At 41.4% G+C, this 23,083-nt stretch overlaps 1 protein-coding gene across 1 annotated transcript in view; it reads right to left on the bottom strand.

The window, feature by feature from the left end:
- Positions 1–23,083, bottom strand: part of MAP3K15 (mitogen-activated protein kinase kinase kinase 15) — a 104,744-nt gene that overhangs the window by 20,290 nt on the left and 61,371 nt on the right. Inside the window, exons 12-18 of the mRNA XM_006893826.1 lie at positions 16,351–16,400; positions 15,235–15,330; positions 4,079–4,166; positions 1,768–1,901; positions 1,244–1,371; positions 933–1,063; positions 587–692 (exon numbers count right to left, since the gene is read on the bottom strand). Of these exons, the coding sequence (XP_006893888.1) occupies positions 587–692; positions 933–1,063; positions 1,244–1,371; positions 1,768–1,901; positions 4,079–4,166; positions 15,235–15,330; positions 16,351–16,400 (733 nt within the window). The remainder of the gene's footprint in view (positions 1–586; positions 693–932; positions 1,064–1,243; positions 1,372–1,767; positions 1,902–4,078; positions 4,167–15,234; positions 15,331–16,350; positions 16,401–23,083) is intronic.

Genomic DNA, 23,083 nt, shown 5'->3' with positions numbered 1-23,083 from the left:
ACTCTTTGAGGAATAGATGTTATTTTGTAATTACTCACAGTCTGGAATAATACAATATTGATTGATTGGTTGGAAAAATCAACTCTAAGAAAACTTCAATCAACCCAACTTTTGGAAAAATTGATATGGATACAATTATTCATATGCATTATGTATCCATCATGTACACAGTGGCGGTTTCCTACTTTGCTTCCCTGCCATTACGTTTCATACAATCATTCTCATTCATTGTGCTTGGTAACCTTAAGAACCCTTGAACGATGCCCACCATTCCCGTCTTTTCAGGTTGCTGCCAGATCGTTCCCATTTCCTTTACCTGCCCACCCTCACCCCTCTGCTCCCACCCCGTTCCCCCTAAGACTCCTATCCAAACTTTTGAAAAACAAAATAGAAAGGAAGGAACGTTTGTTTTTTATTTTTGGTAACTGGCTAAATGCAACTACTGTGACAAAATGAAAACCATGTGACTTTAGGGACGACAGACACACTGTCTGCCTCAACTCTCTCTCACTCACTCTGCATGAGGGTGCCTAGCTCATGCTGCAATCCTAACTCCAAGACCGCAGGCCAAGCTTGTCCCACTTACCAGCAAACGTCCCTGTGCATGGATTCACCCCTGCCAGACGTTTAGAGGTCCCAAAGTCGGTTATTTTTACCACTCCATTGTAGGTGTTGACTAGAACATTATCACCCTTTAAGAAAAGAAAAGGATTATATACTTAAAGGCTGATTTGAATAAACCAATTCAAAACAGGTTTGCCTTCAAGAAATGTCAATTTTTCAGGAAGACTGGGCATTCACACTTCGGGGACCATCCCACTAAATTCATCACTCACTCTCTTGGGGTGCAAGCTAGTGGCAGGCACTATGGACAGCTCTCACTATCTGATATCATTAGAAGGAGATGATGTGACTTAGAGAAGAAAGCGTACCTTTATGTCTCTGTGCACAATCTGGTTTTCATGGAGGTACTGAAGGCCTTCCAGGATCTGCCTGGTGTAAAACTTGATAGTGGGCTCCTTCATGGGCCCCCATTTGGACCGCAAAAGAGCAGAAAGGCTTCCTAGAAATGGATACAGCAGAACACTCGTCAGGGTAACGATGTGACAGTTCAAAGAGTTTAGGGATGTCCAGTGTTGCTACAAGGGGAACACACACGTGAAGGGCTTTAACAAAGAACCCAATTTTCTCACAGTCTGGGAGACTGGAAGTGCAAGACCAGAGAGGCCCATGGATTCCTCACCTCCAGGCACCTGCTCCATAAATATCTTAATGTAGCCATCCTCCGACACCGAGCCCAAGTACTGGACGATGTTGCGGTGCTTGAGGTACTTGTGCAGGGCGATCTCCTCGTGGAGAGGCTGAGAGAACCTGTTAGGGAGAGAGCACCCCAGTGTCACAGTCTCCCCGGCCCCCTACCACTGCCGCTTCTCCCTTCTCCCCAGAACCAGTCTATTTCCCGAGTTCCCATGATGCTACTCAAGCACCTAGCTGGGAACTCAGGACTGCTGAGCTAGACCTGCAGAGCTGCGAGGAGGCAAAACTATCTTTCCAAATATCACCCTGTCCAAGCCACAGACCTCTAAGTGAGGCTCTTCCATTTTCTCTACCCAGTTATACTACACAGAGAACAAAAGTAAATGATTCCAATTTAAAGGGAATCATAAAATTTTAGCAGAAGCACTTCTTTTCTTCCTAGGTCCTCTGAGCCCCCAGCGGTGGCCACAGATGGTGTTTACTGAGAACGCAAACTGGCCGCCGACTTGCCTGCTATCTTTCTCTGGGATTTCTTTGATGGCAATTCGCACTTGGTTGCTCAAATCTCTGCCAGCATACACGATCCCGTATCTGCCTTTCCCCAAAATAGTTCTATCTCCGTTCACATCGTGGTCGTACTCATACTAAAAAGGAAGGAATAAGAGGACACAAAAGAGCATACAACTTGAGCTGGAGAAGCTCCCTCAGAGCACTGGCGCGTAGCTGTAGTAGCTGCCTCACCCCCATTCCCAACTGAACGCTGTGGTTTCAAACTCCATGACCCTTTATGAATGAGTTACGGTTGAAAACTTCCTTCTTTAGCTCAGAATCAAAGGTCAATAAAATTAAAGTTGTCTCATTACAAAGAACGTTAAGTTGGACTTCCACTCTTTCACGAATTTGCGTGTCATCCTTGCGCAGGGGCCATGCTAATCTCTGTATCGTTCCAATTTTAGTATATGTGCTGCCGAAGCGAGCACAAAAGCTACTGCCTTCTCTGAGGCTCGAACTCCACTCTTTCTTTCAGATGTCTCACTCTAGAATTAAATGCACACTGCAAAATTTCAACCTGAAATTAGTGCTGTTTCTTCCCCCCAATCCTAGCACTGCCTAAAGCAGTTCTGTACACCTGCACCACAGCGGATTCTTCCTGATGATTCAACCACCAAAGGCAACTCATACTTGAACAGCACTTCTTTAAAGCATGGAGGCAGCAATCAATTGCATCTATTTGTTTAAATGTTCCACTGTGCTTACTTACAGACGTGCAGCCTAAAAACCGAACTCTCTCTCTCTCTCTCTCTCTCTGTGTGCATATACACATACACATACATGGATGTGCTTTTGTATCTACTTCCAGGATGCTTCTGATAATTGGGGTGGCCGACTGTTCCAGAAGCCATGGGAGACCGCACATTTTTCCCTAGCCCCCGCTGTCATCTCTAAAGTGTTCATTCTCTCATTTCTTTTCTACAACATATTCTGATTTCTAAAGCAAAGACTTCTAGGACCTAACTAAATTATGAAAATTAATTCCATTGTTCCTTTCAGAAAGAAACCTCAAGGAATTGCTTCCAGGCTAACTCACAAAAATGTAGTCACTGGGAAGATGTGACATATTGAACAAGTCTGAATCATTATGTGGTATTTAAACATAGCTATATAGACAGCTCTGTTGGCATAGAACATAATGTGCTGGGCTCCGAAATCAAAGATTGGGGGTTCAAGTCAACCAGCTGCTCAGGAGAAAGATGAGCAGTCTCCAGAGTCCAACAGAGGCTGCTATGAGTCAGAATTAACTTGATGGCACGGAGATTGGTTTATGCTGGCTTCGTATGTTAACATGGTGGGCTGCGTTGGTCTGCTAACTGAAAGGTTAGCAGTTGGTATCTACCAACTATTTCTTGATGGAAGATGGGTAGTGCTCTCCGATAAGGATTTAAGAGTCTCAGAAACCCCCTACAGGATTGTCCCTGAGTCAGCATTGAGTCAACAACAGCAGATGTGATTGGTTATAAAGGAGACAGAGGCCCTCCTAGTGCAGTATTTAAAGTGCTTAGCTTTTTTTTTTTCTTCCCTTCCCTTCCCCAGTGCTTAGCTTTTAATGAAAAGATTAACAGGTTGAAACCACTAGCAGCTCCATGAGAAAAGAGGTGTGCCAATCTGTTGCCACAGTTACTTTCCTATGGGGCAGTTCAACCTTGTCCTGTGTTATGTACCCTCAAGCCAGAACCGACTCCTAGCTGAAACTCTATAGTGAGTTTTCAGAAGTAGGAAATCACACAGGAAGAGATTAGAATCAATTTCACAGCAATGGACTATAATGGTGGATTAACTATGGACAACAACTGAGCTATCCAAAAGTTCATGATAATCCCACAGACTTGAAAGGATTTTGAAGATTTTTTTTTTGTTTAATGTATTATATACAATATCACTAAACCCATTTGAGGCATAAATGGGAACCTGCTTCATGTTGGCTAACTGCTTCTCATAAACATCAACTTGGCAAAATTTCTTCTGAAATACTTTCAAGCTAGTTCCTGGATGAAATTTTCTTAACAATTTCTGGATGAGACGACAGCAAAGGAATTAAGTTTTTCTATTGAGATACTGTAAAACTTTTATCTATGCAAGTCATGGATGTGGTTGACTGGCTGGTTGAGAAAGGAATACTTTAAAATATATATGAACAGAATTTCATGCAAAGGCTAGGATTTAATTTTTTTTAACAGTAAGGGCATAATAATGAACCTTTCCTTTGTTCCACTGGATCCTTCCCATCGAGAGATTATAAGGTAGGAAGTGTTTCCTGACTCACCTCTAAGGTGTCTCCATCGTTCTCTCCTTCAAGCTCCACTGTACTGCCCACCATGTTGGTAATCATCTCCTTGACCAAAGAGCAAAATCTACAACAGCAAGTATCACAAAGATGTTGGTATTTATCATTACTTTTATGTTCAAAGTTAGGACACACACTGAGTTAAAATTGATTTAAATTACGATTCAGCGCCCAGCTACCCCTCTGGCATCCTCAGCCCCACACAGAGCCAGGGTCAGGGGATAACCTTTCGGATCCACGTAGCTGTAGAAGCCTATATCTGATCTGATCCACCAGCCTCAAGCACAGGTGAAGGTTAACATTGGATTCCCAGCTACCTCTCTGGCACACTCAGCCACACATGGAACCGGGAGAGGTGGTTGTTGTTGTGTTGTGTTGCTGTGCCATCGAGTCGTTTCCGACTCATAGCGACCCTATGCACAACAGCCCTAAACCCTGCTCTATCCTGCGCCAACCGCACCGCCTCTGACACACCCATCCCGATTACCCCAGTCACCGAATCAATCCATCTCATAGAGGGTCTTCCCCTCCTGCGCTGTCCCTCCACCCTCCCAAGCATGATGTCCCTCTCCAAGGACCCGTCCCTCCTGGCAACATGTCCAAAGTATGTCAGACGAAGCCCCAGAATCCTTGCCTCCAAGGAGCAGCTTGGTTTAATCCTCTCCAAGATGGATCTGTTTGTTTTCCTGGCAGTCCAGGGTACATTCAGTACCCTTCTCCAGCACCACAGCTCAAAAGCATCCACTCTCCTTCTGTCCTCCCTAGTCATTGTCCAACTCTCTGATGCATAACAAGCGATTGCAAAGACCATGGCCTGTATCAGGCGCACCTTAGTCTCCAGAGAGACACTGTTGCTCCTGAGTACCTTTGAGAGGTACCTAACGGCAGACTTTCCCATCGCGATACGCTTTTTGATTTCCTGACTGCTGGTGCCAAGAGTGTTGACTGTGGAGCCGAGCAAACTGAAGCTGTGAACACTCTCAATCTCTTCATCATCCATCTTGACGCTGCCAATTGGTCCAGTGGCGAGAATCTTTGTCTTCTTGACATTGAGCCTTACTCCATACTGAAGGCTGCAGTCCTTGACCCTTCGCAGCAAGTGCATGAGGTCCTCCTCAGTTTCAGCAAGCAAGGTTGTGTCATGGGGAGAACAGTTTTGTACTTGTGAAGCTGTGGGCCCAAAGGCTTGTGGCCTTCAGGTCAAGGACAGAGTATCATGAACATTCAGGATCTAGCCAAGACACTGCTTTTGCCAGAGACATCATCCTGCTTTGCCAACTGTGCACATTAACTAGGAGACTCCAGCAAACAGTAGCTATAAAAATACAGTCCTTAGAGTGGGTCTGAGACAAAGGCCATCCTCCTGAATTGTCAGAGTGGTGAAGAGAGTTGGGGAATCTGGTGCACCACTCTACCCAAAAAGAAAAACAAAAGACTTCAGGAGAGAGGGCAGCAACCAGAAAAAGAAAGAAAACAAAACAACAAACCCATACCGAACAAACCCTGACCATCCACATACAAGAACTTAGTTGCAGGACCAGAGAGAAAGAAACAGAAGTAGCTGGACCCCCAGCCACAAAATAGTTTTGCCACAGGACCAGAGAGAAAGAACTACAGGTTGTGTGATTTATCCTACCCTCCCCTACTATTGTGGTGAGCTACCCAACTCAAGTCTTTCCTTGAGCCCGGAATAATTTAGGCAACGTTAACTGCCCTTCCTTCCCCTCAAACAGTGAGATCTCCAACCAAGATCATTAGACCAAGTTCCCATAAGGGCCCGAGGCAGGAAAAAGTTTACGACAGCAACGGCACAGAAGCAGCAGTCACACCCTACACAAAACCAAAGCAAGATGTCACCTCCAAAAAGTGATCAAAACAAAAAAAATCGAGTTCTTGAAGCCAAAAAGAAAACCTGATGAAACTTTCTAATATAGAAGACCAATGACTGAATATTTTCAATCGGTGAAAGATAAACGTCAAGAATCTACAGGATTCTACCAGCAAAAGCCAAAAGGAACTTAAAAAAGCAATGCAGATAAAACAAATGAGGCCTTAGAGACTCAGGAAAAGAAAGAAAGAACAATTCAGAATATGAGGACAAGTGTTTCAGAAACTGTCAACATGTTGCAGGGACATATGAACAAAGCTGAAGAGATAAAACATAGAACCAGTGAAATAGAAGATAAGAACTCTCAGCGCTGATCTGCTATAACCAAAAGCAGAATCAAAGAAGAAGGGGGAAAAAAGCCTAAGAATAATGTGGGACACCATCCATACTTGGAATCCCAGAACAGGGAGAAGAAAATAAAAGGCACTGAGAGAGTTGTGGAAGAATTACTAGAAGAAAACTTTCCTGTCATAATGAAAAATGAGAGGATATATACACATTAAGATAAGCTAACTCCATATAAAATAGACTGCAAAGAAAATCAGCAAGGCACATCATAGTCAAATTTGCAAGATTCAAAGATAAGGAGAGAATTCTGAAAGCAGCTAGGGAAAAATGAAGAGGTAACCTAGTGGCAAGTATCTGCACTGCAATCCTGAAGGCACATGAAAGGATGGGCAATCTCCTCCTGTACGATTAACTGCCTCTGAAAACCCGCTGGAGGGTCAGCTATAGGTCAGTACACTACCACCACAACCACAACATAACCTATAAGGGAGAGCAAATAAGGTTAAGTGCCAATTTCTTAGCAGAAACCATGTAAACAGACAGGGGAATGATACATATCACTCAAATAACACAACTTTCAACCAAGACTAATGAATCCAGCAACACTGTCCATCAAATATGATGGAGAGATGTTGTTGTTGTTATTGTTGTTGTTATGTGCTGTCGAGTCGCTCGCGACTCATAGCAACCCTTTGTACAACAGCCTTAAACTCCGCTCTGTCCTGTGCCAATCGCACTGTCTCTGACACTCCCATCCCAATTATCCCAGTCACTGAATCAATCCACCTCATAGAGGGCCTTCCCCTCCTGCGCTGTCCCTCCACCCTCCCAAGCATGATGTCCCTCTCCAAGGACCGGTCTCTCCTCACAGCATGTCCAAAGTATGTTAGACGGAGCCTCAGAATCCTTGAAGCATAACAAGTGATTGCGAAGACGAAGACCATAGCCTGTATCAGACGCACCTCTATGATGGAGAGATAAGATATTATCTCTATGATGGAGAGATAAGATATTCTAAGAAAAGCCTAAATTGAGGGAGTTTGTAAAAACAAGACCACCACTTTAAGAAATACGGATGAAATTCCTTACAGAAACGCCACAGATAGCAGGATGCACCAAAGCAACCAGCAACACTGCCAAAAGAACTCAACAAAATGATAGCGACAAAACCTTGCCTATCTATAACTACACTAAATGTGAATGGTTTAAATTCATCACTGAAGAGAAAGAGACTAGCAGATTGGATTAAAAAAAACCCCAAACCCATCAATATGCTGTCTACAAGAGTCCCCTGAAATGTGAAGATAACAATAGACTACAAATAAAAGGGTGCGGGGAAAATATACCAAGCAAATGGCAACCAGAAAAAAGCAGGAGTAGCAATATTAATCTCTGATAAAATAGATTTAAGTGTAAAAATCAACACAAAGGACAAGAAAGGTCACTATATAAGTTTAAGTTAGCAACACAACAGAGGACATGATAATAAATATCTAAGAACCAAATGATAAAGCTGCAAAATATGCAAAACAAACATTAACAGAACTGAAAAAAAGAAATAGACAATACCACAATAGTAGTTGGTAACTTCAACACACCACTCTCAGGAAAAGGCAGAACTACCAGAAAGAAACTAAGCAAAGGTGCTAATGAATTAAACCTCACAATTAACAAACTCAATCTCATAGATACATACAAACTAATGCACCCCCAAAGGCTGAGTAAACATGGGTCTCCAATATGCATGCAACATTTTAAAGAATAGATCACAAAGCAAGTATCAATAAATTAAACAGAAATAATACAAAGCTACAAAACAAGAGGATAAAGAAAAATCCTCATACATTTAAAAGCATGAACATGAGTGGGTACTAGAGGAAATAAAAAATGAAATGAAAAAGTATCTTGAAACAAATGAAACTATATGCACAACTCACCAAAACTTATGGGAAAGAGCCAAAGAAGTAATTAGAGATCAATTTATAGCAATTAACAATCAGACCCAGAGGGAAGAAAAAAAAATAAAAATGATTTTCCAGCCCAAGATCTCCAACAAGTTGAAAAGAATAGCAAGAAATCCCATCATCAGCCACTAAAAGAAATGAAATTACAAAAATTCAGGCAGAAATAAATGAAATAGAAACCAGAAAAACAATTGAAACCATCAACAAGAACAGGAATTGGTTCTTCGAAAAGATCAATAAAACTGAAAAACCACTAGCAAAACTAACAAAGGAAAAGAGAGAAAAGACACATAATCCAAATAATAGATGAAAGGGGTAATGTCACAACAAAACCAAATAAAATAAAAAGGTTAATACTGGAATATTAAGAAAAATTATGCTCAAACAAACAAGAAAACTTAGAGAAAATGGACAAAGAGTTGTAAACTCACAAGCTACCCACACTGACATAAACTGAAGCAGAACACCTGAACAGAACCATCACAAACGAAGAAATTGAACAGGTAATAAAAACATTTCCAACAACAACAACAACAAAAGTCCTAGACTAGATGGCTTTACTAGTGACCTTTATCAAACATTCAGAGAGGAACTGAATTTTATATTAAGTATTTCAGAAAACAGAAAAAGATGGAATTCTCCCAGACTCATTCTATGAAATAAACTTATCCTTGATGCCAAAGTCGGGTAAAAGCACCACCAAAACAGAAAACTTTAGGCCTATCTCTCTCATGAACATAGATGCAAAAATTCTTAACTAAATGCTAGCCAAAAGAATCCAACAATACACCAAAATATAATAATTTACCATGACCAAGTGGGATTCATAACAGCAAGGCTGGTTTAACATCAGAAAAACAATCAATGTAATTCATCATATTAACAAAGCAAAGAACAAGAACCACATGATCCTGTCAATTGATGAAAAAAAGTCTTTGACAAAATCCAGCACCCTTTCCTGATTAAAACACTCAACAAAATAGAAATAGAGGGGAATTTCTTCAGCAGAGTAAAATGTATATATGCAAACCCAAGAGCCAACATTGTTCTCAATGGAGAGAGATTAAAGACATTCCCTTTGAGAACAGGAACTAGGCAAGGATGCCTGCTATCACCTCTTCTATTCAATATTGTACTGGAAGTCTTAGCAAGAGCAGTAAGATAAGGAAATAAGAGGTATCCCAATTGGCAAAGAGGAGGTAAAATTATCTCTCTATGCAGATGATAGGATAGTAGACCTAGAAAACACTAAAGACTCAGCAAGAAAAGTACTGGACATAGTTGACCAATTTAGCAAAGTGGCAGGATACAAGATCAACATACAAAAATCAACTGGATTTCTCTACAGTGACGAAGAGATTATAGAACTGGAGTGAAGAAAAACAACACCCTTCACAATAGCTAAGCACAAGAGTAAGTATTTGGGAGCAAATCTACCTAGAGACAGAAAAGACCTATTCAAATAAAATTACAAAACATTACTACAAGAAGCAAAAAGAAACCTGAAGAAATGGAAAAATATACCTTGCTCTTGGATAGGAAGACTCAGTATTGTGAAAATGACAGTCTACAAGTTCAATGCAATTCCAATACAAATACCAATTCCATTCTTCAAAGAGATAGAAAAGGCAATTTCCGATTTCATCTGGTATGGAAAGAGACCCCAAATAAGTAAAACACTCCTGAAAATGAGAAACAAGGTAGGAGGCATCTCACTCCTGATTTCAAGTCATACTACACGGCCATGTTGGTCAAGATAGCATGGAACTGGTACAGTGACACTTCGGTCAATGCAATAGAATTGAGAATCCAGAAATCAGCTCATCGACCTATACTCAAGTGGTTTTTTACAAGGAGGAACAACAACCTTTCAAACAAATGGTGTTGGCAAAATTAGAAAACCATCTGTAGAAAATCAAACAAGATCCAAACCTCACACCATACACAAAAAACAACTCAAGGAGGATCAAGAACCTAGGAGGAAAACCAAAGACTATAAATTTTATTAGAGAAAAGCTTGGAAGAACTCTAGAAGCCCTATTCCACAACATGAACAGTCTCCCAAGTATCCTGAAAAATCTACAACCAGGAAAGGATAAAATAGATGAATGGGACCTACGAATAAAATCCCTATGCACAACAAAAGACTTCTCCAGCAGGGTGAAAAAGAAAGCCACAGACTAGGAAAAAGTAATTAGTAATGACTTATCAGGTAAGAGATTCATATCTGTAATTTATAGAATACTTCAGCACTTCAACAAGAAAAAGGTAAATGACCCAATTGCAAAATGGGCACAGGATATGAATAGTCATTCCAAAGAAGATAATCAGATGGTAAACAAACACATGAAGAAATGTTCAAAATCCTTACCTATCAGAGAGGTGCAAGTTAAAACAACTAAGAAACACCATCTCACCCCAGCAACAATAGCAAAGTTCAACAGAACAGCAAACAATAAATTCTGGCGAGGTTGTGGAGAGATTGGAACCCTTATTCACTGCTACTGGGAGTGTAAAATGGTGCAACCACTATGTGGTTTGGCACTATCTCAAAAAGTTGGGAATAGAAATACCATTTGACCCAGCAATGCTTACTGCTGGGAATATAAAATAAGAAATGAAAACCCCCATCCAAACAGATATATGCACCTCATGTTTACTGCTGTTTTCTTTACAATACAAAACGACGAAAGCAACCTATGTACCCATCAACAAACAAATGGGTAGAAAACCTTTGGTATAGTAAGCCATACAATGGAATACTATGTAGCACTGAAAAACCTGAAACCATTACACAACATGGGTGACCCTGGAGAGCAATACTATGAGTGAAATATCTCAGTCAAAAAAGAACAAATACTGCATATCACCTCTTTTACAGAACAGGACTGGCGTGGGGAGTTGTTCAGAGGGTGTCTATGAGTTGTAATCAGTTAAGATTTCACCTAACAAGATCAAAGAAATGGAAAGGAACTGTGCTTGTGGATTGGAAGACTTCATATCATTAAGACGCCAATAGTTCCAAAGCTGATCTATAGATTCAATGTGCAGATTATTAAAAAAAATATCCACCTGGCTTTTTAAAAACAAATTTATCTTATACTGTATTTGGAAATGAAAGCACTAAGAACAGTCATAACAATACTGAAAAAAGAATGAGGTTGGAAGATGTACACATTCTTATCTTTAAAATTAATACAAAAGTAAGTAGTCAACGAAGTGTGGAAGGGCCTAAGAAAAGACATACAGACCAATGAATCAGAATTAAATGCTCTCAAACAAAAAATTATATTTATGGGAAATCGATTTTTTTAAAGGTGCTAAGACAAAATGGGAGAAAATGAAAAGTCAGTAAGTATCTACATGCAAAGGAATGAAGATAGAGCTCTACTTAATACCACATACAAAGGTAATTGGAGACAATGAAAGCTGTAAAACTCTTGGAAGAAAACACATCAACCATAGAAATATTTTGTTTTAAACACGGCTTCCTTAGAATTGATAGTAAAAGGGCAAATGGCAAAAGAAAATCTAGATAAATTAGACTCCCCTCAAAACCTTGTGCTATAAATATTATCATTCGTGGAGGAGAAAGACAACCCAAAAAAATGGGAGGCAATGATTTCAGATCATACATCTGATAAAGCACTTGTATCCAGACTATATAAAGAATTGTCGCAAATCATTAATAAAAGACAAATGATCTCATTTTAAAATGGGTAGTTTGAAGAGACTTGACAAACACCACTTTCACCAGGTGATCTAGCTTAATTACCAATAGTAATGAGGCCAAGTATCATTTCCCCCTCCCTGAAGTGAGGCACTGGGAAGGACACACCATCACATCTGTAGTTCCCTGCCCCAGAGGCATAACATCTATCTAATCCCTGAGGAAACCTTAAACAAAGCCAAACTGAACTTTACCAAAGACACTATGTATATTCTTCAAAACTATGGGAGTTAGGAAAGACTGGAGGTGAACCCACCCTTATGGCTCAACCTTCATCCAAACAACAGACAGGCCTGTAAGATGACCAAAGACACCACTGAGGCACTCACTTCTTAGAACATCCAACCATATAATTTTAAAACAGCACCATTTATCCAGGGATAAAGTCCAGAAGGCATAAAGGAATAATGGAAATGAGAATAACCCGGAGGAATTGGGAAGAGTGCAATTATATTGCGAGTACTGTAAGCAATGCTTTAAGTACAAATGTCTGAATAGAAACTCACTTTGCTTTGTAAACTTTCACTTAAATCACAGTAACTTTTCCTCTACAAAGACTGGTAATGAAGTAATTTTGCTAGATCAAAGGAGACTACACAGACATGAAACAAGAACATAAGTGGAACATTAAGTGTAATTTCCGTAGAATCAAGGATAGGGTCATTTCACTCTCAATTTTCTGATTAATTTAACTATTGTGATTACATAAGTGAATGTCCTGGTCCTCAGGAAAAACATACGGAAGTATTTGGAGCATTATACATCTATGACTTACTTTCAAACAGTTCAAAAAATAACCACATGCACAGAGAGAGAATAAAATCAGTGTGGTAGAGTGGTAACACTGGGGAAATCTAGGTGAAACAAATAAAGAAAATCTCTGTATTTGAAAATTTTCTTGTAGGTCAGATTATTTTCCAACATTAAAAAATTTAAATTTGCTATTAAAAAGTGAGCACAGGGTGTAAATAGGCATTTTTCCACAGAAGAGTCTACAAATGGCCAACAAGCAGCTGAAAAGACACTCAGCATCATTAACCAACCACTGTTACGTGTCACCGAGTAGGAAGCAACTCACAGCTGACCCTCCAGCAGCTTTTCAGAGGCTGTAAACGGCATAGGAGGAGACAGCTCATCTTTCTGTGGAGCAGCTGGTGATTCGAACCACCTACCTTTGAATTAGTAGCACAACTCCACACCCATTGGGCCACCCGAGCTTCCTCATGAGCCATTAAGGAAATGCAAATCAAAACTGCAATCAGAGATCCCTTTATACCCACTGTTGCTATTAGGGGGCTCAGAGTCAGCTCCAATTCATTGTGACCCCCATGTAACAGAATGAAATCCTGCCAGATCCTTGAAGGGTTTAGGTTTGATTTCATACACATTAGCTTGGCCAAAATGTTCACAGTTTTAATCCATTAGGACCTCCACAAGAGAAAGATGGCCCATTCCCTCCCATAAAGATCACCAACCTCAGATACCAGATAGAGTATTGCTATGAGCTGGAACCCACCTGACAGCAGTGGGCTTGGTTTGGGCTCTGCGATCCAGAAAAGGGAAAATAACAATCCAGATGTGGAGAAAGTGAAAGCCTCATACACTACTGGTAAGACGGCAAAGAGTAAATCCGCATGGCTGCTTCGCAAAATATTCAACACTGCTACCAGATGACATAGGAAGTGCTGGGGGCCTAGTGGTGAGAAGCTCTGCTGTCAGCACAAAGGCAGGTAGTTCAAATCTACCAGCTGCGCTACAGGTGACAGACAGGCTAGCTCCTCCTGTGTGACTGACTGCCTCTGAAAGCCCACTGGAGGGGGTCTGCTGGAAGTCAGTTGTGGTTCGTTCCCTGGTATATAAAAACAACAAACCGATTACATATCTACTCTACTCCAGGCAGAATGAAAGCATATGAACATACAAAAACTTGTTCATAGCATTAGTTGTGATCATCAAGTAGTGGAAACAATTCATGTTCTTCACATGATGAACGGAGAAGTAAAATGGGACCTTTCTATCCAGGGGAATATTGTGTAGCATATGAAGCAATGAAGTACTGATTCCTGCAGCGGTGTGGAAAGACCCTGAAGTCACTGTGCTGACATGTTCAGACACAAGGGACCACATGTTGGGTGATTCCATTCATACATAGTGTCCAGGACGGGAGAATTGACACACAAGGAGAGTAATGCCTACCGAGGGTTCTGTATCAGAGACGAGGGTGGCACAGAATAGGGCAAAGGTCAGATCTGCTGTTCATAGCGTTGCTATGAGTCACTCAGTCCAATGGTACTTGACAACTACCCCCAGCAGGGCTGCTGGCAAGGAGGTTGAGAGGCTACAGAGAGTCAAGACTGAGATTTCCGCCTTCTTGTTGTTGTTACATGCCACTGAGTATGAACAGCAATCTGAGCCCTGCCCTCCCTTGTCCTGTGCCATCCTCATCCTCCTTGCCACACTTGAGCCCACTGCTCCAGTCACTGTGCGGGTCTTCCTCTTGTTGGCCGACCCTCCACCTTTCCAAGCAGGATGTCCCACTCCAAGAAAAAGCCCCTATGTGCTCAAAGTATGCAAGATGAAGCTTGATTATCTTTGCCTCCAAGGAGCACTCTGGCTAGAACTTCTCTAAGACAAGGGAAGCTGAAGAACACAAAGCAAACTATTATCATGGGACGTGAAGAGAGCAGGAATTGGAGACTAAAAACCTAAGAACTCACCAGCATTTATCAAACTCAAAGAACTGAAACACAAATTCAAGCCTCAAGTTGCGATACTGAAGGATGCTATGGGCAAAATCTTGAGTAAGCGAGAAAGGATCAAAAGAAGATGAAGAGAATACACAGAAGCATTGTACAAAAAAAGAACTGGCCAAACAGTGGAAAATTCCAGGAAGAACCATAGGAACTAGAGCCAATGGTAATGAAGAAGTTCAAGCTGCATCGAAGGCATTGGTAAAAAATAAGACCCCAGGAATCGATGGGATACCAGTTGACATTGGAGTTTACTGTCTACAGTGACCAAAACATTGTGAAACAAGGCTGTGGTAATGGCTGGACCTCTGTCTAAATCTACTAAAAACTCACAGAATTGTATACTTTAAATGAGTGCATACTATAGTATGTCAACTGTATGTCAATATAATGCTAACTAAATTCCTTAATTTGAAATTTCAAGAAAGGCAGTTTAACAAGTCTTCTCCCCACCTCCCGCCATAGCCCAAGTCCACGAAGCTGAATTTAAAATAATAGAATCAGTGACCACTCACCTCTTACACTGGTCTTCGGTGGAAAAGTAGATTTGAAAGTCATCAGAGTTGTCATGGACGTAAAGAAAACAACACCGCTCGTCAAACTTGGAGATGCTGTAAAAGGTCAGGAAGTCACAGTACTTTGAAACCCAAGTCACAATTTCAACTTTAAGCTTCTGAGAACATCTCAGAACAGCCTTCCTTCAAGTTAAGACAATTCAAAAGATTCAACTTGTCTTTTTAATAAATATCCCCCCGGTTTTTCAAATAGGGCACCCAAATCTTGCGAACATCTGACCTGTACTTGTTAACTGGCTTTACTGAATACGAAACAATAACTTGCTATACATTTGGTGCTAAGAAAAGCAATGAGGTGACAGAAGAGAGGAAAATAGGGTCCAGCTATGAGTCGGTCTGTTCCAATTCGATGGCACGTGACAATACCCCTAAAATGCGCTGCTCTAGTCTTGAATTTTGTCTTTCCTTTAAAAATTGCCAGAAAGATTATTCTGATTTAGTCACTGTGCTGTTGAGGGCTGGGTCAGGTTATGTCCGAATCGGAGGGTGGACAGAGCATCCCACTCCAAGTGTATCACGTGACAGAATTAGAACTTGCATCTACTTCCGAGGTGGCGTCACCGTTTGATGTGCTGGCATGACGAGCGCAGCAGAGACAGGTTGGCCATTGTTCTGGAAAGAGCCAAGACCATATCTTGCCTGGAATCATAACACCCACCTGACCCCCTTGCTAACAGTAATACTCTTAAAGAGACTTCATGCAAAAGTCATCTAGTAACTTCTGGTTTCAGCTCTGAGGGTCTCTGAGCACTTGAACAGTATAGGCTCAAAGAAGACACATTTTCTCTTTCTATGGATCAAACACTATTCTTTAAAAGCTTGAAAGCTTGGTCTCATGGATATGAGAAAAGACTACTTTGCCAACAAGAAGCCCTGATTAGGGCACATTACCAGTTAGCTAAAGCAGGACAATGAAACAGAAAAAAAAAGAGACTCCATTTCAGATTCCATTAAAAATGAGAGCATTTAAATGGAAACACTTGAAAGGACCAAATGTCTTCCTTTTTTTTTTATTTGGTATGAAAACAATAAAAACATGTTTGCAGAGCTTCTTACCTTATTGCTCTAATGGAAGACACAGTAAAATTCCATTCATGGATTTGTTTCTGCAAATATAAAAAGGAGAAGGCAGTAGTTTTCTCAAAGCAAAGTAGAGCCAGGACTTGTTGAGTATCCCTCCCGCTCGCATTTCATTGTATAGCCAGGTACTCTTGTTATTTCACTTTCAATAGAAATGTAAGGGCTAGAGCAATACACTCTGTGTAACATGGAACACCAGACAACTCCCTGAAGAACCATGAAAGTTCCTTTTTACCTTTAAGCCAGCTTAGAGCTAACCTTCTAAATCTGTGAGAGAAACAGCAAGTACACAATGAATGCCCTCTACCTCCCATCGATATATGGTCAGTTGCCATGGTGTTCATGCTGACGCAAAGTGATCACACAAGAGAACAAAATGTTGCTTAGTTTTCGTCTTCATGATGTAGGAGCCCATTGTTACACCTGTTGTGTGTTCTGACTGTCACACCACAGGGTTATCATTGAGCTCTATTAGACAACATCATTTTGATCTTTAAGTTTTTTCACTGGTTAATTATGGAAGTGGATCTGCCGACCTTTCTGCCAAGTCTGTCTGAGTCTGAGAGCTCTGCTAAAAGTTTTCCATGGGAGGTGACCCTGCTGGTACCTGAACTAGCAGGGGCACAGCTTCTAAAATCATAGCACTGCGCAAGGTACCACAGTAGGGCAACCCCCATCTATTATATAAGCGATCAATATTAACAAATCCCAAAATGAGAACAGCTCACATCTGCTGAGTGACCTGCAGAAATGTTTGAAGAATATGTCAGACCCAGCTCATCTCCACTGATTTGCACCTAGACGTATCACCTACTCACTAACTCACTGGTGATCAGTTGGAAAATACTCCTCACTGACCTCTCCAGTGGGTTTTCAGAGGCTGTATATCACATGGGAGGAGACAGCCAATCTTTCTTACGCAGAGCAACTGGTGGATTCAAACTGTTCACCTTTGGATTGGCAGCATAACTCCCTACCCAAATAGGCTACCAGAGTTCCCTCCTTTGCACCTAGTTTTTGGTCAACAGACTGTGATATTTGTCATCCGTGGACCTTGTCCGTCCATAGGCCACACCCCACAGCAGCCCTCTATATTCTCTTTCATCTACTACATGATACAACAAGGCCTTCAGCCAACTTGGATGTGATGTGAGTCATAAGTAAATCTAACATGTTGATGCTCTGAATGCCTCCACATTTCAAACAAGTTTCTGAATCCTTGACTGAAAAGCTAGAAACTTGCAAACAACAAATGCTGGCGAGGTTGTGGAGAAACTGGAACCCTTATTCAGTATTGGTGGGAGTATAAAATGGTACAACCACTGTGGAAGGTGGTATGGCGCTTTCTCAAAAAGTTTCAAATAGAGATACCATTTGACCTAGCAATTCCACTACTGGGAATATACCCCAAAGAGACCATAACTGCCACCCAAGCAGATAATATGCACACCTGTGTTTATCGTGGCTTTGTTCACAATAGCAAGGAGTTGGAAACAACCTAAGTGGAAGTTGTGGTATATTCACACAATGGAATACTACGCTGCATTGAAAAACAAGGAACCACTGCAATATTATTCAAAATGGGTGACCCTGGAGGACATTATGCTGAGTGAAGTATCTCAGTCACAAAAGGACAAATACTGCATGGTGCCACTGTTGTTAAACAGAACTGACCTCGGGGTTGGGGGGAAACTGCGAAAGATGGGTTCAATAATGTATACTGCATTGAAGCAGATGAGGGAGAGAACTGTTTAAAAGGGATATGTGGTTAGGTATTATTGACATGAGAGAATAAGAGTTGCATAGTAAAGTGGACTTGGGGGGGGGCTGTATAACAATGAAAAAACTGTTGTTCCAAAGAAAAAAGAGAACTCGGGGACGGGGGACAGGGAAGAAAATGTGCAACATTGAATGAATGAAAATCCAAGTTCTTTTTAAACTTTCATTAAAAAATCAATTAAAAAAGCTAGGAACTTAATCTCATCTTAAAATTTGTATGTATACAGAGCCCACCAGGCAAAAACACAACTCTGGGTAGAAGAATGGCATCTCACCCCAGACACATGGACATAGCTTCCAAACTGCACAATGTCAAAAGCATAAGCTTCTCAAAGGGGGAGGGTGGGGGGAGAAAAGGAAGAGGATTTCTACTCACTCTACAGACACTTCCACTGAAATCTCTAAACTCTAGGGGGAAATTACCCATCAGTTAAGGATAGCTGGTATTAGCTGCTCACACAGTTCTGTGGAATTTCTTATTATTAACTGCATACTAAGAGATGGAGCTCTGGTGGCTGAGTGGTAAGAAGCTGCACTGCAATCTAAGGCACACCGTCCAGATCCACCAGCTGCTCTGCAGAAGGACAGGCATTTTCCTTCCCTGGGATTTACTGCCTCCTAAAATTCACTGGGGGTCAGTTTTAGGTCATTTCTGACAATGGTGCACAACAACATAGTAAAAAGATTAGACATTTACGGCTACACTACATGTGTCCACGGTAACGCCTATTAAAGGCCAGCAAGCATTAAGGGTGCTGAGGAACAATGATGTCAGTCTAGAGACTAAGGTGCACCCGATCCAAGCCAGGGTCTTTGCAATTACTTGCAATGCATCAGAGAGCTGGGCAGTGACTAAGGACAACAGAAGAAAAATCGATGCCTTTGAATTGTGCTGGAGATGAGTCTTGAACATGCCTTGGACTGCCAAGAAAACAAATAGGTCTCTCTTGAACCAAGTTTGTCCTTGGAGGCCAGGATTTTGAAGAAGTTCTGGCTCACATAGTTGGGCATGTGGCCAGGAGGGACTGGTCCTTGGAGAAGGACATCATGCTGGGAAGGGTGGAGGGACAGCACAGGAGGGGAAGACCCAGGATGAGACGGATTGATACCATAACTAGAGCAATGTGAATAGTTGTGTCAGTCAGTGAGGCTGGCTCAGGACAGAGCAGGCTTCAGAGCTGTTGGACATAAGGTCGCTATGAGTTGCAGCCAACGTGACAGCACATAACAATGACAAGCATTTATGGGATGCAAATGAGGATGACACAAAAATCTGTAGATTGTCATGAGCTCAAGATCATTTTACTGTAATAGTCTAGAGAGGCCTCTGAATGTTGTTGTTTGGTGCTATCAACTTGACTATGAGGCAGAACGACCCTATGAATGACAAATCCGAATCCTGCGCCATCCTCATCATCTCGGTCATACTTGAGCCCGTCGTGGTAGTCAGTGTGGCAATCCATTTCCTTGAGGGTCTTTCCTCTCGATCGCTGACCCTCACCTTTCCCAGCATGTGTCTCTCTAAAGACTGGTTCCTACCAAACATCTACCCAAAGTAAGTGACGCAAAGTTGCACCATCCTTGTCTGTATGGAGCTCTCTGGCTGCACTTCATCCAAGACAGAGCTGTTTGTTCTGGCTGCGTAACTTCATATGTAATGCAGTGACTACGTACAGACGATGATAGATTTAGAAACACACTACTAATAAAAGGCAACAGTAAAAACAAAACCAAAAAGGATAAATGCTACTTATGTCAGAGTCGACTTACTCTAGAATAAATGGAATCCTGTCGTAAGTTGGGTGGGGCGTCTGCCAATACTTCATGAAGGGAGACGTCAAGGGGCCATCATCAGGACCTTCCAGGGGACTGGCCAGGTTCTAGTCCTTGACCTGCACTGGTTATTTGTGTGTGTGTGCTTTATAAAAATGCCTCAAATCGCTCGTTTGTGATTAAAGCACTCTCCTGTCCATGAAAGGTTCAGGAAAATAACTCCGTGCCCTTGAGTTGGAAGCTGAGCCTCCAGTGGGTTCTCCAAGGCTGTAAACTGCCATGAGAGGAGACTGTCCACCTTTCTCCCGTGGAGCTGCTGTTAAGATTTCAACTGCCAGGGAGGTGCCACCCCTGAGTTAACAGTGCAACTCCTTAGGGGGCAATGTCATCAGAGCTCCTTACAGAAAAACACAGGGGCCAGTAAACAGGGGATGCCCGTACCCTTCACAGGAGCTGCATCTCTATGGACATTGGCTCTGCTCGTTAGTATAGCTCTCATTTCTCCCTTTTATAAAACAAATATTTAATGGACATTGAGCAGAGGAAAACACAAGCCCATCATGGCCCTCATTGCCTCTAATGACGGCTGACTATGTTAGATGCAAAGATTGCTTCTGGTATTATATATTAGACAAAGTTGTTGTTTTGAACTATAGACAGCATGGCTACTTCTAAAGCATGTTACTGCTGTTACTGTTGTTGTTGTTGTTAGGTGCTGCTGAGTACAGCTATTGCAACCCTATGAACAGCAGATCCAAATCCCACCCTGCCTTTCAACTTCTCCTTGTGCTCTAAAATCAGATATTGTTTTGGGAGACAATGTTCCCTTTTACCTGATTAAAACAAAATCGTTCATATATATTTTCCCTGCAAGGGAGGGAGGAATCTATTCGTTGCCAGGTGAAGGACAGCACTGTCCCCACACTCCACGAAAGCACAGTAACGCTTTAAATGGGTTTGCACAGCTACCTCATCAAAGGTGCCACCTCTCTTGATGCAGGCAAAGCATTTCATTAAAGAAAAAAAAAAGCTGACAATGTACTTTAGATAAAATAGAGATGAAAACACAACCGCTACTACAAAGCCTCAGGTCTAGCTTGGCTGACGGCAGCAATTCATAACCTCTTTAATGGGCAATCGGAATGCTTCCCCGTCTACACTGGCGGTGTGAGTATACAATGGAATGGGATAAATGTGGTGGGAGCTATCTACGCTTAAACACAGATAAGCTTTAAACCTGGAGCCCTTGAGTAGATGCACTCAGCTACTAATCAAAGGGTTGGAGGTTCCAGTCTATTCAAAGGCACCTAGGAAGAAAGGCCTGGGGTTCAAAGTCAGAAAAAGTAGTTTCTGAAAACCCTGTCAGACACAGTGCCATGCTGACACACAAGAAGGCTCCAGGAGTCGAATCCATGACAACTGTTGGTAGGTACCGTCAGGTCTCCTACGACTCAGAACAGACCTGAACCCTGCCCTAGCTGGTGCCATCCTCTGACCTCTGAAATACTTGAGCCCACTGCTGCAGTCACTGGTCAATTCACCTCCTTAAGGGTGTCTCTCTCTCTCTACCTTTCCAAGAATCATGTCCTTTTCAAAGGACTGCCTCCTCCTACAAACACACCCAAAGTATGTGAGATGGCGTTTCGAAATCCTTGCCTCCAAGGAGCAGCCTGGCTGCACTTTCTCCAAGACATCTGTTAGTTCTTTTTTGCGGTCCATAGGATATACAGTACTCTTCTCCAGCACCACAATTCAAAGGCATCAATTCTTCTGGCGTCCTTACTGGCCAGGTCAACTTCTGAGACTCTGTCCTCCTGAAACACCTTACTCAAATATACGAAGATAGGACAGCACTACCAGCATGTACCCTAAAGTCTCAACTCCAAGGATACAAAATTGGAGACAGCGTGTGTGACAGGCTAGGCTATGAGTCCAGAGATCAGCTGTTTAAATGCACCAACCACTCCACAGGACAAAGACGGCCAGTCTGTTTCTGCAACGATTTCTAACTGTGGCAATCTGACAGGAGGGCTACTCTGTGTCCAGACCTCAGAGAGATGAAAGAACATCCAATGAAAAATGGTGGAAGAAAGTATAGCTCTTCCATAGCAGGAAATATGCCAGGTGACATAGAAACAGAGCAACTAGCAAATGAATACGATCGAGTGTATACTAATTGTGCAAAACTTTCTTTGATGTATGCATGCATTTTTAAGATATCATGAATATTCAAATGAGTGTCATGAATATACTGCATCTCACTGTAATGAAACTGCCTTTTTCACTCTCTCTCTCTCTCAAAGACACATTCTACATATATAAATGAGTTTTGAAGAAAATTACACATTTATAAATGGACAGCCACCAAATCTTTAAAGATGGTGGTGGGAATGGAAAAACTTATCCTTTATACACTTTATCCATTTCCTTAAGGCCTAACTTTCTCAAAGCCTGCATTAGTTTCATTTTTTATAGATAATATCTATGCACCAAACGTTAGGCAAACTAACAGATTTGAAGAGAGAAATAGGCAAGTTCACAATAATAATAGGAGACCTCAATAAACAATTTTTTATAAAGGACAGAAAACCTAGGAAGAAACTCTACAAAGATGCAGAAGACCTAAGAAAATTATCCAACTGGATCTCATAGACAGATATATAGCACTTCACGCACCAAGAGCACAATACAAAATCATCTTCACATTCTCTAGAATAGATCACATGTTAGGTCACAAAGCAAGCCTCAATAATATCAAAAGCCTAGACATACTATGAACTATCTTCTCAGATCACAGTGCTAAAAATAATTAGATCTCATCAACAGGAAGATCAAGAAAACAGTAAGTGCTTCAGAACTAAGTAACACCTTGCTTAAATACTAGTGGATAAAATAAATTTTTAAAAACCAATTCTCTAAATTCTTGAAACAAATCAGAATGAAAACAAAACATCTCAAACTCTTTGGGACATAGCAAAAGCAGTGCTCAGAGGTCAATTTGTAGCAAGAAACAGACACTTAAAAACGGGAAAAGAAAAGAATCAAAATCAACACCTTAACAGAAAGCAAAGCCTACAGTCTTAATAATATGATAAAGAACAGAAAGAAATAAAAATCAGAAAAAACCAGGATGGACACAACTACGAGTTGGCTCTTT

The sequence above is a fragment of the Elephantulus edwardii genome, unplaced genomic scaffold, assembly GCF_000299155.1.
Source record: "Elephantulus edwardii isolate Elephantulus edwardi_28Jun2011 unplaced genomic scaffold, EleEdw1.0 scaffold00131, whole genome shotgun sequence".
Classification (NCBI taxonomy): domain Eukaryota; kingdom Metazoa; phylum Chordata; class Mammalia; order Macroscelidea; family Macroscelididae; genus Elephantulus; species Elephantulus edwardii.
Note: the sequence above shows the minus strand (reverse complement) of the source record. Positions and strands in the feature narration are given on the sequence as shown.